Source organism: Paramisgurnus dabryanus, chromosome 3, assembly GCF_030506205.2.
Source record: "Paramisgurnus dabryanus chromosome 3, PD_genome_1.1, whole genome shotgun sequence".
Lineage (NCBI taxonomy): Eukaryota > Metazoa > Chordata > Actinopteri > Cypriniformes > Cobitidae > Paramisgurnus > Paramisgurnus dabryanus.
This window is the reverse complement of record NC_133339.1, coordinates 28284673-28300850: the sequence shown is the minus strand read 5'-3', so window position 1 is coordinate 28300850 and position 16178 is coordinate 28284673. Positions and strand designations below refer to the sequence as shown.

Here is a 16178-nt window from a genome sequence, read left to right as displayed (position 1 = left end):
GAAACACTCAGTGAAAACATGAAAGACTGATTCTGGTGCAGAACAGAAAAAGCAAGCAGGTGAAACATTCATGTTAAGCTTTGAAATGTGAATGTTGGTGGGAAATACACGTAAGGGATAATGTAGAGGCAGCCGGTAGTTATCGGGAAATAAGCCCCGACAGTGTGATCAGTGTCTTGTATCACACTGAAGGGGCTTATTTCGCGATAACTACAGGCTGCCTCTACATTATCCCGCTTATTACACGGCTACTTGCCACATAAGAAAAAAAACTGGACATGAATATGAATTTGAAACATTTTATTGGCATATTTGTTTTTAAATTAACATTTTTATCCTTCCGCGAAACTTTGCACAGATGCATAAAATGATCGTAATACCTTATTAAGATCCTCTGCTTCATACTTGTCTGTCTCCATTTTTTTCTGTTTTAGCCTTTGAGAAGTTTTAATGCCCATTCTGTTTTTTTTTTTTTTTTTGGTGTTGGCTTCGTAGCTGTCATGCTTTTGTCAAGTTCAGTCTCAGTAAGCTCTCTGTGTCTTGTCGTTGTTCGTTCTTCTATCCACTGTTTAAATGTTTTTTTTTTTCGTACATGTTAATGTCAAAATTTTCCATTCTTAATTGTGGTTGTCCAGTGTTTGTCACAAGATGGCGCCAAACAGTAATCTTTGTTGGCGCGGATGGATTTCAAACATACAAGTAGTACCGGCTATGCGTTATTACTTTGGAGCGGTTATTATTTGAAAAGAACGAACCTGCAAATGTCTCAACTGACCAATCAGAATCAAGCATTCCAGAGAGCCGTGTAATAAAATGCAGTAACCTACACTGTAGGTCCCCAGATCATTTGTGAAGAGGACTCTTATAAAAAAAGATTATATAGGCAGAATAACTTTGGCAAAATAGTTTTATTTGAACTTTGCCAATGTTCCACCACTGACTCAAGGACTTATACTGTGTTTTTTCTCTCTCTCCAGATCTCTCAGAAGTTAAGGTCTTGCAATAACTTGCTATTAAATTTCCAATAGGCTTAAATGTGCTCTCTACAGTAGTAACATCAACAGATAGAAAGTGATGATCAGATAAAGCAGTGGGAAAGATACAGCTATTGTGAAATTCGTCTCTTGTGCTTTTCTATACATTTATCCTGTCTAGCCCCAGAAACCCTGTTAAAATTTTCAACCACGTGTATGGTCTAACTTGTGTAAAAGCCTCTCTCCAAACATCAACCAGGTCATGATAAATAATTAATGACCGAAGCACATCAGCTGACTGGCTATGGGCTTCATTATGATTTGTGATCTGAGGCTGTTTACTGTACACTTGGCATTCGTTTTCATTGATCGGATCACAAGTGCACAACGTTAATGCCAGATGTAAACGGTGTTCAAAAAGTTTTGAGCTCGTCCACTTTCGACCACTTTCAACAACATTCAGAGGTAGTCGAAACCCCTTTCGATCGGAGTGCTTTTTGTTAGTGTAAACGCACATGTGGTTGAATGTTTTCAAACAGCCACACGCAACCGCCTTCTCTCCGCCCATTTATCTAATCTGAGGTACTAAATACCATATTTTACGTCTTTTCTGACTTCTGGCGCAAACACACGGTGAACAGTGCTATTTTTAGCCTTTCACCCTGCTGAAAAAAACAGCATCAAATCAGCATGGACCAGCATGGGAATTATGCTGGTCTATGCTGGTTTAGCTGGTGGTCACAGCATACCAGCACCAAAACACAACATATGCTGGTATGACCAGCATGGGATGCTGGTGCTAATGCTGGTTCAGCTGGTGCTAATGCTGGTTTGTTGCTGGTTAAGCTGGTGCTTATGCTGGTGCTGGTTTGATGCTGGTTTAGCTGGTGTTCACTAGCAAACCAGCACCAAAACACAACATATGCTGGTCTTGCTGGTATGCTGTTTTTTTCAGCAGGGCATTGATAAAACTAAAGTGACTGATCTCCGTAGTTTCATTTTGAAAGCGTGTGAAAGTTGTGCGATCCTATTTGTGTGGCGTGACTTCACATTGTGACCATAGTATGAGCTCACTGTGAGTGTACCATGACCTCACATCGTGACCATAGTATGAGCACATTGTGAGTGTGGTATGACCTCACATCATGAGCTATTGTCACAATGTGAGGTCACAGCACATTCACTGTGCACTCAAACTATGGTCACTATGTGAGGTCACGATACACTCACAGTGCACTCATACCATGAACATTCTGAATTCACAATGAGCTCAAATATAGCTCACATTGTGATTATCACGGTATGAGAATGCTGTGACGTCACTGTGATCCTCCAATATTCACCTTTTCCTAGTGAGATATAGAAAGTAGAATGCCCCCTTGTGTTGTATTACCTCCTTTTAACCTGCTCAGCACTGTGTGTGATGTCACTGTGATCTCATGTGTGCCATAAATAAAAGAAAAAGAAAAACACTTAGTAATAATAACCCAAAAGGGCCTTTCTGAGGTGACCAAGCCATGTGATTTTAAATCCATAGCTTCTTGAGATGAAAAGTCATCCTGGATAAACGAGGCATCAGGATTTCTCTCAAGCTGCGATTTATTTTTAAAACAGAGCAAATTGGTTTCAGAAACAGCCTAAGTGTGCACCTGTTCTGGCCCCCGTGTCTGCCCGCAGGACAGCGAGGTTGTGACAAGGGCAGGCCGCCTCCTTAGCAGGCTTCACCGGGCCATCGTTAGAGGTAACCAGCACCAATCTCCCCTCGGGCAAATCATCCGGTACTGAAATCGCTCCGGCCGGCTGGGGATGTAACTCCACAGTGGCCGCAGTAAAATCTTTACTATCAATACTTAATTTCACTATCTTGTTTAAAGGATCAATCTGAGAGTTCAGAATCATGAAAGTCTGGCGCCGAAACGACATGACATGTTTCATTTCAGTGTTTAGAAATGTGTTGTCCTTAACTAGACACAAGATTATTTTATGTGTTTTTTTTAGAGTGTGCCTTTGAAGTAATTCCTGTAGTGTTTCATGTTTAACAATCAGAGAAACATTTGAGAGAACAACTTTCCTAGATGGGCTTGACAGAGGCAATATAGGTCCAAAAGTATCATTGATTGTTAAACCAATTTTGATAAAGTCATCCACCATTTGACTTTCACTAAGAAAAAATACAATGGCCTTATTCATACGTGAGGCAGATCTTATATTAGCACCACCGACCATCACTGCTATCAAACAATTCTCCATGGACACTGCGGCATCATGCATACATTTACAACCATGCCTTAAACTAGTGCCAAAATCATGAAACTGTCCGGTAAAATTCCTTACAAGCCTATTTTCAGCGTGTGTTTGAAGGCCACTGCAAGCCAGCAACTTGCACAAAAACTTGTGTCGCAGAAAAGAAAACAAATATTTTGTGTTGTAGCACTGAACAATACACAAACCATGACTCTAAACAACAACAAGTGATGACACAAGTGATACTTTGCAAGCATACACTCTTAAAAATTAAGGTGCTTTACGCTTCCATAGAAGAACCCTTTAGGCCTAAATGGCTCTGTGTAGTTAGGGTGGCCATTCGTGTCAGTTCCTCCGGACACGTCCCGAACATGTTTTTGAGTGCGTTCTCCCAAAGTCGCATTGGTGGACCTCATACGTCATCAAGGTTTAATATTTCGGGTTTAATTTCAGAAAAGCAACCGTTACATTTCAAGGTAAGAATGAAACTACAATGATTGTATGTCTTAAAAGAAATAAATCTTAATTTTCTAATGTATTTTAACTGAAATGTGAGAACTTCGATGACGTATGCGGTCGAGCAAAGCGACTTCCGGAGAAAGCACCCGAAAACATGTTTGGGACGTGTCAGGTGGAACTGGCACGAATGGCCACCCTATGTGTAGTAAATGCCGCTCCATCTGAAAGCAGGTGATGGCGATTTACTACTAATCAAGGAACCGGCTTTACTGACGAGATTTGCATGACTATCGTATGATATTTATCATGCCCTAGACAGTGTATGCCAGGAGTGGCGAACTTCGGTCCTGCCCTGCTGAAAAAAACAGCATCAAACCAGCATCAATGCGACGTTCGCCACCCCTGGTGTATGTAGGGTGGCCATTCGTGCCAGTTTCGCCGGACACGTCCCGGCCAGGATTTTGGGTGTATTTTTTGGAAGTCGCATTGCTCGACCTCTTACGTCATTGAGGTTCTCACATTTCAGTTAATTACATTAGAAAATTGCGATTTATTTCTTTTAAGACATACAATCATTGTAGTTTCATTCTTACCTTAAGATGTAACACTTGCCTTTCTGAAATAGAACCCAAAATATTAAACCTTGATGACGTCCCTACTGAAATCTCCAGCTAAGACCAGCATAAGCTGATAGCTGGTTTTAGCTGGTTCAAGGTGCCAGTAACTGGTTTAAGCTGGTCCTCCCAGCCCGGCAAAGCTGGTGACCAAAACACAGCTAGCTTGCTACATCAGCCAAACCAGTTAGAACCAAGCTGGGAGCTTAAACCAGCTCAAAAGCTTATGCTGGTCTAAGCTGGGTTTTTCAGTAGGGGTATGCAGTCGTGATCCTGTCCTCTCGTGTATTTGTCTTTGATGACAGGCTTTTTCAATTAATCAAATTTATAACTTACTACAGTTACTGATATGTGGAAGAGACTAGAAGATGAGTAAATATTTTTTAGTGCCTTGGTTATATTGCAAAACACTGTTGTCTGTTGAAGATTTTCTGTAAAGTGGCTTTGCAACCAATTGACTCCTCTGGTGATAGAGAAGAAAATGTTATGAAAAGTTCCCATGAGCTTCTTTTAGCCTGCTTTTATTGTGCTTTTTTGTCTCCATTCACGTTTGTCTTATGCAGGAAACATGAACCTCTACAGCAGGGCTATTCAAATCTTACCCTGGAGGGCCGGAGGACTACAGAGTTTAGGTCCAACCCTAATCAAACTTACCCACCTGTGATTTTCTAGTGATCATGAAGACCTTGATTAGCTTGCTCAGGTGTGTTTGATCATGGTTGGAGCTAAACTCTGCAGTGCTCCGGCCCTCCAGGGTAAGATTTGAATAGCACTGCTCTACAGTTTGCCTACCATCCCAATAGATCCACCAAGGCTGCCGTCTCACATATTCTGCACACCACTCTTACACATATCGACATCAACACAGGAAATGATGTAAGGCTGCTGTTTAAAGATTATAGCCCAGCCTTTAACACCATAGACCCACAGACTGACCTCCAAGCTCAGGGACCTCGGTCTTAATACCCCTCTCTGCAGCTGGGTTCTAAACTTTCTTTCAGGCAGACCACAGTCTTTACACATATGACTGTGTGTCTTCATTTGACGAGGTGGAGAAACTTTCGTCATGGTGTGAGTTAAACTGTCTCTTCCTAAATGTCAGCAAAACCAAGGCACTGGTGGTTGACTTCAGGAGGAGGCAGCCACGTAACTACACTGCACTCGACATTGGTGGGACATCAGTAGAGAGAGTAGAGGCTTCAGGTGCCTTGGAGTACACATTTCAAATTCTATTAAAATAATGTTATCCCATATCCCTGTTACCCCATACAAAAAACACTTCAAGCTTTCTTTACACATTTACACATTACAGAAGCCACAACAGAGCGAGGTGCGCTATACATGACTACTTCTGCATGTTGTGTACTTTTGTATGTGAACTACTATTATTGTATGCAGCACTGCAAAGATTAATCAGTGAGATTAGGTGTGTTTGACTTAACGCAGCGTCCCTAAAATCAACAAGGATGACATAGTACTGCAAGAACGATTCGAGAAATCAAACAAAGAACTCTGCTTTTGAATCGCTCTTGCAGTACAATGATGTCGGTTCTTTCAGCACCGCATGAAGTCTATAGTCGTGATCACACTAGACTTTTTGAGCCAATTGACTTCCATGCAAGCAAATGCATCAGACCGAAAACCAGTGCCACATAAGGTTAAACATATCTATGGTTTCTATGAGAGTAAAGTCCAAAACTGTGGATAACCCACAAATGACATCATTTTTATTTTTTACATTCTATTTTAAAGCCTCACTTCTTGCATTTTGTCTGCCATTGCCTGACACTTCCTCAAATGTGCTTCATCAGTGTCAACTTTTCGCAGAACAGAGCTGCGCTTCAAATGTGTTTTACATGTTGTAAATGAAACTTCACTGTTTTATCATTGTGAACGACATACAGAATCAGTTTGTTAGTTAGTATTTACTGCAAAATGCTACAACAACTAAACTTTGTTTCATGGTGACTTTCCACATGTATAGTATATAAATAATACAGCTTTAACTTCCTAAGACCCGAGCTTTGGTTTGTCTTTCTGATTTCTACCAGCTATTTTGCGGTTAGGAAGAACCAATAAATATAATAACCAAATAATTTTTCTAAGAACATGGAGCAGTGTAATTGTCCATGTTTGTGTACAACAGGTTCCAGTTACACAGAATTAAGTATGGTGCAAACATCAAAAAAATTACAGGTCTTAGGAGGAAAATTTTGTCACTTTACAGGACATGACTTTATTTCTTTGCTGAATAAAGAGCACTTCTCAGAAAAAAACTGTTGAAATATAAGACAACTTTTTAAACAAATGAAATACTTTCTGGCGAGTAAGGGTTTCATGCTACTGTAAGAAAAGGAAGTGGGCTTGGTGAGCGACAGAAACTTGTTACATTACGTTCAGATTGCAGTTTTTCTACATGCATAAACGGAAGACAGCTTCACTTAAGGGATTACAAATATAGGATATGCATGATATGCTTTGGCGCACTCAGAAACAACACAAGAATAACAATGCGAAGATCTCTTCTTACTTTGATTTTAGGTAAATACAGTCTTCAATCTGTACTAAATCATTTTAAATACAGCATTCAAAGCTTAATCGGTAACACTTTATTTTACGACCCGCAAAGTACCGCGTAATTAAACCGAATTTACAGCGTACCTATTTGTAACAACAGAGTACCTCTACAGTACGTACTTGTAGTTATAAGGGAATAATATTTTAAGTTTGGGGTAATAAGGGGGTAAGAATATATGGAAAATTATTCTCTAAGTATTTCATAACTACAGGGTACATATTGTAATATTACGTGGTATGTATGACTTACGTCTATGGGTAATATGGTCTATGTGTAAAATTATTTTTTTTTCATATTTGCTACTTACCTGATGAAGTGTTTTGTATAGCCTACAGTTGATGTCTACAAGCCACGTCGGCAAATAAAATATAACACACAATAAAAATAATAGCAACTTGTACCTCTTTGATCTGTATATGTATACAGGAGTTACCAGGTAACTCTTATATTTGCGGGCTGTAAATTGAAGTGGGGCTTATTCCCCGATTGTTCGGTGTATGTACCAGGTAACTCACATATTTGCGGGCTGTAAACTAAAGTGGGGCTTATTCCCCGATTGTTCTGTGTATGTACCAGGTAACTCTCATATTTGCGGGCTGTAAACTAAAGTGGTGCTTTGTTCACCTCTTGTTATAGGGTAAATACCATAAACATACAGAATATTGTTATTTTTATTTTAAAACAACTTATTTCAAAACATCTTTAAAACACTATAATTAAGCCAACACTTAATGTTTATTATCACATAACTTTTATTTAAAATAAAAAGTCATGACAATTTTTCATTGTTTTTGCGGCTTGGCTTCCTCTGTTGGTGTTCTTGTCCACTCGGATGATGAGTTGATGTCGTCTCACAAATGCTGTTCTGCATTACATATAAAAAACATAAATGAAAGCCTTCAGTAAATGTTTCTTCACTGTGCCTTGACAGAAACAGAGTTTTCTTACGTTTATAAATTTTAGGCTTACTTATGTGCTAGCTAACCGGCTACCGTTAGCTAGCAACTTTCTTGAAAAACATTGTTTGAAATGCGTGAGTCATGTATTAACAAAACCAGTCACCTTATCCAGCATGCGGATCCTGCTAACATCACTCGCAGCTGTACTCCACAGTGTAGAACGTTTTTAAAACCTCTTAAAGAAATTTCACCTCAGGATCGCGTTCAAGCAAACCTCCTGCAGACGGCCGCGCGCTCTACACCTGCGCACTAACCTACGCATGTAGTCGTCTTTTGCTTTAGCGGGAGCTGATATCTGCTGTTGTATCATTCTGGTTTGCCATTTCATAAATTATATTTGGCTAAAATACTTGTGTTTACAGTAAATAAATTGCAAAGCACCACTTCAAATATGTCCGCAAATGTAGGAGTTTCCTGGTAAATAGGGAATAAGTTGCTATTTGTATTGTACTTACCTTAAAAAAAAGATAACCACATTAAATCAGCTGGACTTTTGTTATTAAAAGCAAGTAATATAGGCTACTAAAATAAAAGTGATATGCTGTTATATTTATTTGCCGATGTGGCTCGTAGACATTGACTGTATACAACATTCAGTAGTCAATATGAAAAATTCACAATAAAAAATAAATAAAACATAATTTCCCCATAGACTTGACTAAGTCATACATACCACGTAATATTACAATAGGTACCCTGTTGTTATAAAATACTTAGAGTATAAATAATTTATAATTCTTCATATTCTTACCCCCTTATTACCCCAAACTTAAAATATTATTCCCTTATACCTACAGGTTACCTACCCTGTTGTTACAAATAGGTACGCTGTAAATTCGGTTTAATTACGCGGTACTTTGCGGGTCGTAAAATAAAGTGTTACCGCTTAATCTGCTAAAATGTAAAGGGTTGTTATAATCCATTATACTTATAGCAATAATGCAAAAGTAGTTTTGTATGATTTTTGATTTATGATTTGATTTCAAAAAGCTATCGGGGGTCTTTGAAAAACAAACTTAAAGAACTTAAGTTAATTTTAAGATGTTGGACTTTTCTTACTTTTACTGACATTTTCACGTCAGGAAAACATTTCAGATAATTTATACTACTTTATGTTAAATATTTTTTTGGGATCAGAATATATATTACCAGGGCTGTTTTTTTAAGCATAGGCATCAAGTGGGAATAGGTAATGAAATTAGAGCTCTCATCTTTCACTCTAAAAAATATTGGGTTGTTTTTAACGAAGGACTGGGTAACTGTAGGACAACTACGTTGAAACAACCCAGCAGTCGGGTTAAAACAACCTATTATTTGGGTAATTTTAACCCAGAAATGTGTTCTGTCCTATAGTTACCCAGCCCTGGGTTTAAAAAAACCCAATATTTTGTGTATGCTACCCAGACAAGACACACCCAAAAATGGCACATTATTGCTCACATCTACAAAGTGGCAATTTCAACATGCTATAATAAATTATGTTATTTTGAGCTAAAACTTTACACACTCTAAGAAAGGATGTGTTAATTTTAACACATTGTTTTGTGTTAAACTATATAATACATTATTATGTGTCATTTTATGTTGATTTTGTGTTCAAATAAATAAAAGGGACGACATAAGATGTGTTAAAGCAACACAAAGTGTGTTGTTCATAAAATTACACAGAGATGTGTTAAGAACAACACATTAGATGTGTTGTCCTTAACTAGACACAAGCTGTGTTATTTTAACACATTCGTTTTAAGACTGCATACTCTGGGGCACCAAAGATTTATTTGACATCTGTACGTAATCCACTGTGAGGTGAGCGTTTTAGAACCCAAGTGCATTTTTATTTAAAAGAAACATAAACATAGCCAAACCATAAACTTGACATGAACATAAACTAGGGTTGCCATCCGTGACTGATAAAAAACCTGGACATATCGATGACCCGACCAATTGTGTCACCCCCAATAGCATAATATTTCTATAGGCCTATGCAATTATTGGCAACACTTTACAATTCTTATTTGTTAACATAGTTAATGTATGAACTGACATGAACTAACCAGCAGTACATTTGTTACTGTTTTTGGTTATCTTTGTTAATGTGAGTTAATAAAAATACAGCTGTTCATGGTTTATTTATGTTAGTTCACAGTGCATTAACTAATGTTAACAAGATTTAAATAATGTATTATTAACTTTAACAAATATAGAGTGCAGTTAATTATTTGTTTATGTTAACGTATGTAGTAAACCAAAGTTAACTAATGAACCTTATTGTAAAGTGTTACCCAATTATTTTTTAATTTTAAAATATGCAACTTTTACCATTTATATAAGCTGCTTATACTATTTATGTCAACTGTTTTTATTTATATTCCATTGCAACTTTAAACAGGTCTAAATAGCAACTAGCTGGACTAAAAAATATGTACATGGAATAAAATTGTTGAACTCACCTCAAAATGTCTTTTACACTCATTTAACCCACCATGGCCAAAGTCACTGTTGCAAACTGTACAGCGTGCAAGACTGTCATTATTTTATAACTTGTATAAGACAGGGGTACACTTTCTGTAGTCTGGCATAAAATGTGCTTATATTTTCGCTATATTCTCCCTCTGCCATGGCGCTCCTGTTTAGATACACTGATTAATTTGGTTTGGAGAAGAGATAATCGATTAGTTGATTTACCGTAACAGGCCAATCAGGATGCACTCTCTCTGACATGCACTCGCATGCGCTTAATGAGGCACACACAAAGAAGCAAGGTCTCCCTCTTTGCCGTGTGCGCGCTATATTACATATTCACATAGCCTTTCGAAAACCGGGACATCAGAGTTGATTTGGACAGGTTATTAAAAAGAAGGACAATCCCGGTAAAACTGGGATGGGTGGCAACCCTAACAAAAACAAAGACATGACGTGGCATGAAACTCACCAGACAGATGGACATACAGTTTAACAAAGCATGACAACAACAATGGGAGCATGAGGGCATATGTAGGGACAGGGGACCAATCAGAACATGACCCATAATGGAACAGGGAAACAAGAGACAACATGGCAGTGACTACTTCACAATAAAAGACCTGAACATTACACAAGAACTTCAAATTAAAAGACATAAACATGACAAGACCAAACCCTTACAACATCTTAACAAAGTCTTGTGAAATGTCTTCTTTAATACAAAAATCCTAAATTCTGATATGTGTTTTTATTTTGTATTTTAAAGCCTCACGTCTTGCATTTTTGCCTGCCATTCAAAAGGACACTTCCTCAAATGTGCTTCAGCAGTGTTGTGCATGTTGTAAATGACACTTCACTGTAGTGTTGTAGTTCTCGAGACCGGTCTTGGGACCGATCTAAAGACCACTTTTTAAAGGTCTTGGTCTCGTCTTCGACCCCATTTTTACTCAGTCTCGTCTCGGTCTCAGACAAAGGGGACTCAGAATTTTATTTCAAGACCAGTCAAGACCACAACTGATGCCACATCACAAATTTATTGTTTATCATTAATTTTATGCAGTTTATTCAGGTTTGGCATATGATGTTGGCATTGTTTAAGCATTGTTTAAGTTTCTCCCAATGACAATTTTTCTAATTTTATTACTAAAAACACCTGCTTTGTGTTAAGTGGATGGCAAGCCATGGAAAGACTAAAGAATAAATGGTTAAGTTGATTTCAGCTCTTTAGTGTTTGTTTACAAATGCCTTTGATTATTTTATCAACTTCTCTGATGGCATACACACACACACACACACACATTCTGGTTTCCATGTTTTGTGGGGACATTCCATAGACGTAATGCATTTTATACCATATAAAATTGTATATTCTATTCTCCTTACCTATCCCATTCCCCAACCCCAACCATCACAGAAACCCTTCTCTTACTTCACATTTTCAAGATACATCATTCTGTTTGATTTATAAGCTTGTTTCCTCATGGGGACATCAAAATGTCCCCACAAGGTCACAAAAATACTAGTATTCCTATCTTTGTGGGGACAATTGGTCCCCACAATGTGATGATTACCACACACACGCACACACAGAAAAGAAGTGCCTAATCATATGCATATTCCACATTTTATCATAAGTGTTTTAATGCAGTGACTTGCACTGGTCTTGACTTGACTTGGTCTCGACCTGGTCTCGACCTGTCTTGGTCTTGACTTTGTCTCGACCCTTTAAAGTCTTGGTCTTGACTTGGTCTCGACCTGGTCTCGACCTGTCTTGGTCTTGGTCATGACTTGGTCTCGGTTTAGGTGGTCTTGACTACATTACTACTTCACTGTATTGTCATTGCGAACAACATACTTCTGTATTAGTTTGTTAGTTGTATTTACTGAAAAAGTCTACATAACAACTAAACAGCATTGCATGGTACCCTTATTCCTACAGGGCAAATCATGGTTTCTGTTCCTCTAAGTGACTTCCCCACACTTCAACAGTTTGTTTCATGTTTACCGTATGTGTAATATCTGAATAATACAGCATTCATTTGTTACTCTACAGGACATTACTTTATTTCTTTGCTGAATATAGAGCACTTTTCAGAAGTTTATTAATGGTGGTCTTTGTTGTCTCTGCTTATAAGACTCTTAGAGTCTATTTAAGACACTTAGTCCACTAAAAAAGTACATCAGCTCAACATAATCAACAACAAATAATCATCTGTTAAAGGTGAAATAAAACTTTTGAAATCTAAGACAACTTTTTAAACAGATTAAATACTTACTGTAGAGTAAGGGTTTCATTCTATGACAAGGGAAAGGAAGTGGGCAGGGCAAGTGACAGAGGTTTGTTACATTTTTATCAAGTTGCAGTTTTAGTGCATGCATAAAGGAAAGAGAGCTTTACTGAAAAGATTAAAAATATAGCATACGCATGATACTGTAGTCATATTTTCTTATGGCGCTTTTCCATTGCATAGTACCCCACGGTTTAGTTTAGTTTGGGTTGGGTCAGCTTACTTTTGGGAGCTTTTCCATTGGGTGCAGTACGTAGTACCCGATACTTTTTTTCGTACCACCTCGGTTGGGGTTCCAAGCGACCCGAGCTGATACCAAACGTGACGCGAAAACACTGTAGATCACTGATTGGTCTGAGACAGGGATTCCCAAAGTGTGGTACGCGCACCCCCAGGGGTACGCGAGCTGCCACCAGGGGGTGCGCGAGAGGAAAAATGTAATGGCGGTCTGTTTCTTTAAGTGGGATTTTTCCATACAATAAATAAATAAAAAAATGAACAGTATACATTTCCTTTGTAATCGCTTTTATTTTAAATAAAAAACTATAATTTATTAGTTTTTGATAGAAACGTAGAACACAGCTGCTGTCTTTTTCTACGCACTGCTCTTCTGTTATGCACTGCAGCCGCTATATGCGTGCCAACTCGTTTCATTCATTCCATATATATTATAAATATGCTTAACTGACTGAAATCAGGGAAACTGTCATGTGGGACGTCTTATGATAAAGTTATTAGTCACGAAGGAGGAGAGGGACCAAGAGAGAGAGACTTTTTTATGGCAAAAATAGAAATAATGAAATGTGACGAGACATGGGCACAGGATCCGCGAGCAATGTGTTTTCATGCATGGTAAAGAGACCGCCAATTAATTATATAATAAAATACATAAATACTTACTGTAGAGAACTTATTAAAAGCTTTCAATTAATTTTGTTTGAAACTTGAGCTGTTATAATGAATCTGCAAACTATTATACACCTTTTGTGCGAACAGTAAAGGCTTTCGTTAATGTGTTTGATGGGTCTGCACGTGACGTGACGCACTGGTAAACATGAGGAAACCTCTCATATGTCATCTATTAGCTGACGGCAGTAAGTGTACGTTTTTTACCATAGTAAACTCGAATGGCGTCTAAATATCACAGTGGTTAAACGCATACACGGGGGCACGCATCATCTACGCTGAGCGTAGTTTCAGATAGTGCAATAGGCGTAAATATTTTTCACAATGTTGGACGTAGCTAAGCCCGACGTAGGACTATTACACCCAACTTCTTAACGTCCGGCTAGTGCAACCGGCCCTTGGTTATTTGCGCATGATTAAACATGAGTATTTATGGTGAGAAAATAAAGCTTTTTTGGATTTTTTTTTTAAATGGGGATTGGGGGTGCGCCAACCCGGTTGGGACATAGAAGGGGGTGCGCAGGAAAAAAAGTTTGGGAACCCCTGGTCTGAGAGAATCGTCACGTCATCGCTATAATGTAAATATTAGCTTTAGCTTACTGCTAGCTTGCGCTGTCTCAAGCAAACATGTTGTTATCTGTGTTCTGCTATAAGTTTCCAAACACCCTTTTAGCGATGAAAAACATCCACAGGTTGAGAATCCGGGACACCATAACAGTTTTTTCCAGACTTGCAGTTTGTGGCGGCACATTCACGACGTGCACGTCCGCATTATATATGCTTAAATGCAACTTGAATGAGGCTCAGCGGAGCGCCGTCGACTGACGCCACGGGTCGGGTGTTTGTACAGAAACTGTCATGTGAGACAGAGGTAGTTATAAACACGATGTGCAAACATCTATTTGTGGTGGCCAATTTTAATTTTGTGGCAGACTGAGAAATAAATGAATGTATGGGAATGTACAACAACGCTCTCACTTGTATGATATCACAGCAGTAGGCAGCGTAAATATAACGACACGCCTATAATCCCTCCCACTACGAAGTGATACTAAACTCGATGAAAAAGCTAACCACGCCAAAGTGAGGTGAGCTGACCCGACCCAAACTAAACTAAACTAAACTTAATCGTGGGGTACTATGCAATGGAAAAGCGCCATTAGGAGCACTCAGAAACAACACAAGAAAAACAATGCGAAGATCTCTTCTTACTTTGATTTTAGGTAAATTCGGTCTTTATTCTGTACAAACAAATCATCTTATGCAGTAAAAACAGCACTGATATTTATAGCTTAATCATGCTAAAATGCAAAGTGTTGTTATAATCCAGTATTATGAAATTTTATCCTTTCAAAGGATAGGTAGTTTTATGTTAAGTATAACTTAAAGCTTTATGTTGTGTCTTTGAAAACAAACTGAAGATGAAAAAATGACCCTTGTATATTTATTAAGTGTCTTCTTGGGGGTTCACTCTCACTTACTCCTTTACAGTTTAGAAAAAATATATTCTAGGCTCCTTTTGACTGCTTTTTGATCTAATTCCTCTATTTTAAAAGTGTTATGTTGTGTTTTGAAACAACAAAATAACTCCTAAAACTTGTGTATTTATCTCAACAGCCTGTGCTCTGAGTTCTCCATCTGGTAAGTAGACTCTTTTGGAAACAACTTGACTTTGAAAGTCAATTCAACCTACTATTTTAAGGTTATAATTATGATTGATAATTTAAGTTGTAAGGCCATTTTTTCTGTGAAAGGTCATTCATCTTTGCATGACTATTTCCATAAGCAGAAAAAAGAGGACTCCATGTTCTATCAATTTATCAGATTTCAGATGGCCAACATTTCTCATTATTGCTAGCTCTCTATAGTAAGAATAAATGAAGAGTTTGGTTCCAAAACGCGATAAACGCCAGTTTTTTTATACTTACCACCAAAATCAGCATTGTATCTGGTAAGTATTAAAAAGCAAATGTGATATCTGCCATGTTATTCTTGTCATGATGTAAGTGGAGTTAGGACACATACGCAGAGTTCACAAAACGTAATAACATTTAATAATAAATAAAACACGAGGAGCATAAATAACATGTAGGTGAGGATACAGAAACGGAAAACACGGAACAGACGTGATAGCAACGACAATCATCCGGCCGTGAGTACTGAACAGACACTGGTATAAATACAAACAGACTAACAATGTACAGGTGTAATGAGGAAGGTAATTAGTCCATGAAATGTCCAGGTGACGTAAACGGAGCAGCAGGGGCGGATCTAGAAAATTATTTATGGGGTGGCAAGGGGGTGGCATGAGAACTACGAGGGGTGGCAATGAAGTAAGCATCCTGGCATGTTGTCGTGGATTCAAGAAATGTATTACTGTATATACTATATTCGGTGTATACACTGGACCTCAAATTTTTATAACATAAAAAAACGCAACAACAAATGTTCCTATAAGTACCCAAGCAGCTACCTTTAGCATCTCTACTGTAGCACCCTTTGTCTTAATACTACAACCCCAAATCAGAAAAAGTTGGGACACTGTTGAAATTGTGAGTAAAAAAGGAATGGAATAATTTTACAAATCTCATAAACTTATATTTTATTCACAATAGAATATAGATAACATATCAAATGTAGAAAGTGAGACTTTTTGAAATGTCATGCCAAATTTTGGCTCATTTTGGATTTCA

The 16178-nt window shown here is 38.0% G+C and overlaps 1 protein-coding gene and 1 long non-coding RNA gene across 2 annotated transcripts in view; one reads left to right on the top strand and one right to left on the bottom strand.

Annotated features, from left to right (window-relative positions):
* Nucleotides 1-7601: 7601 nt before the first annotated feature.
* On the bottom strand, nucleotides 7602-8060 carry LOC135767423 (uncharacterized). The gene is made up of 2 exons (XR_010542021.1): nucleotides 7932-8060; nucleotides 7602-7734 (listed from the first exon to the last, which is right to left on the bottom strand). It is a non-coding gene; the product is annotated as an uncharacterized lncRNA (long non-coding RNA).
* A 6546-nt stretch (nucleotides 8061-14606) lies between these two features.
* Nucleotides 14607-16178, top strand: part of LOC135767276 (uncharacterized) — a 29589-nt gene continuing 28017 nt past the window's right edge. The window contains exons 1-2 of the mRNA XM_065276927.1: nucleotides 14607-14708; nucleotides 15103-15126. Of these exons, the coding sequence (XP_065132999.1) occupies nucleotides 14678-14708; nucleotides 15103-15126 (55 nt within the window). The 5' untranslated portion in view covers nucleotides 14607-14677. The remainder of the gene's footprint in view (nucleotides 14709-15102; nucleotides 15127-16178) is intronic.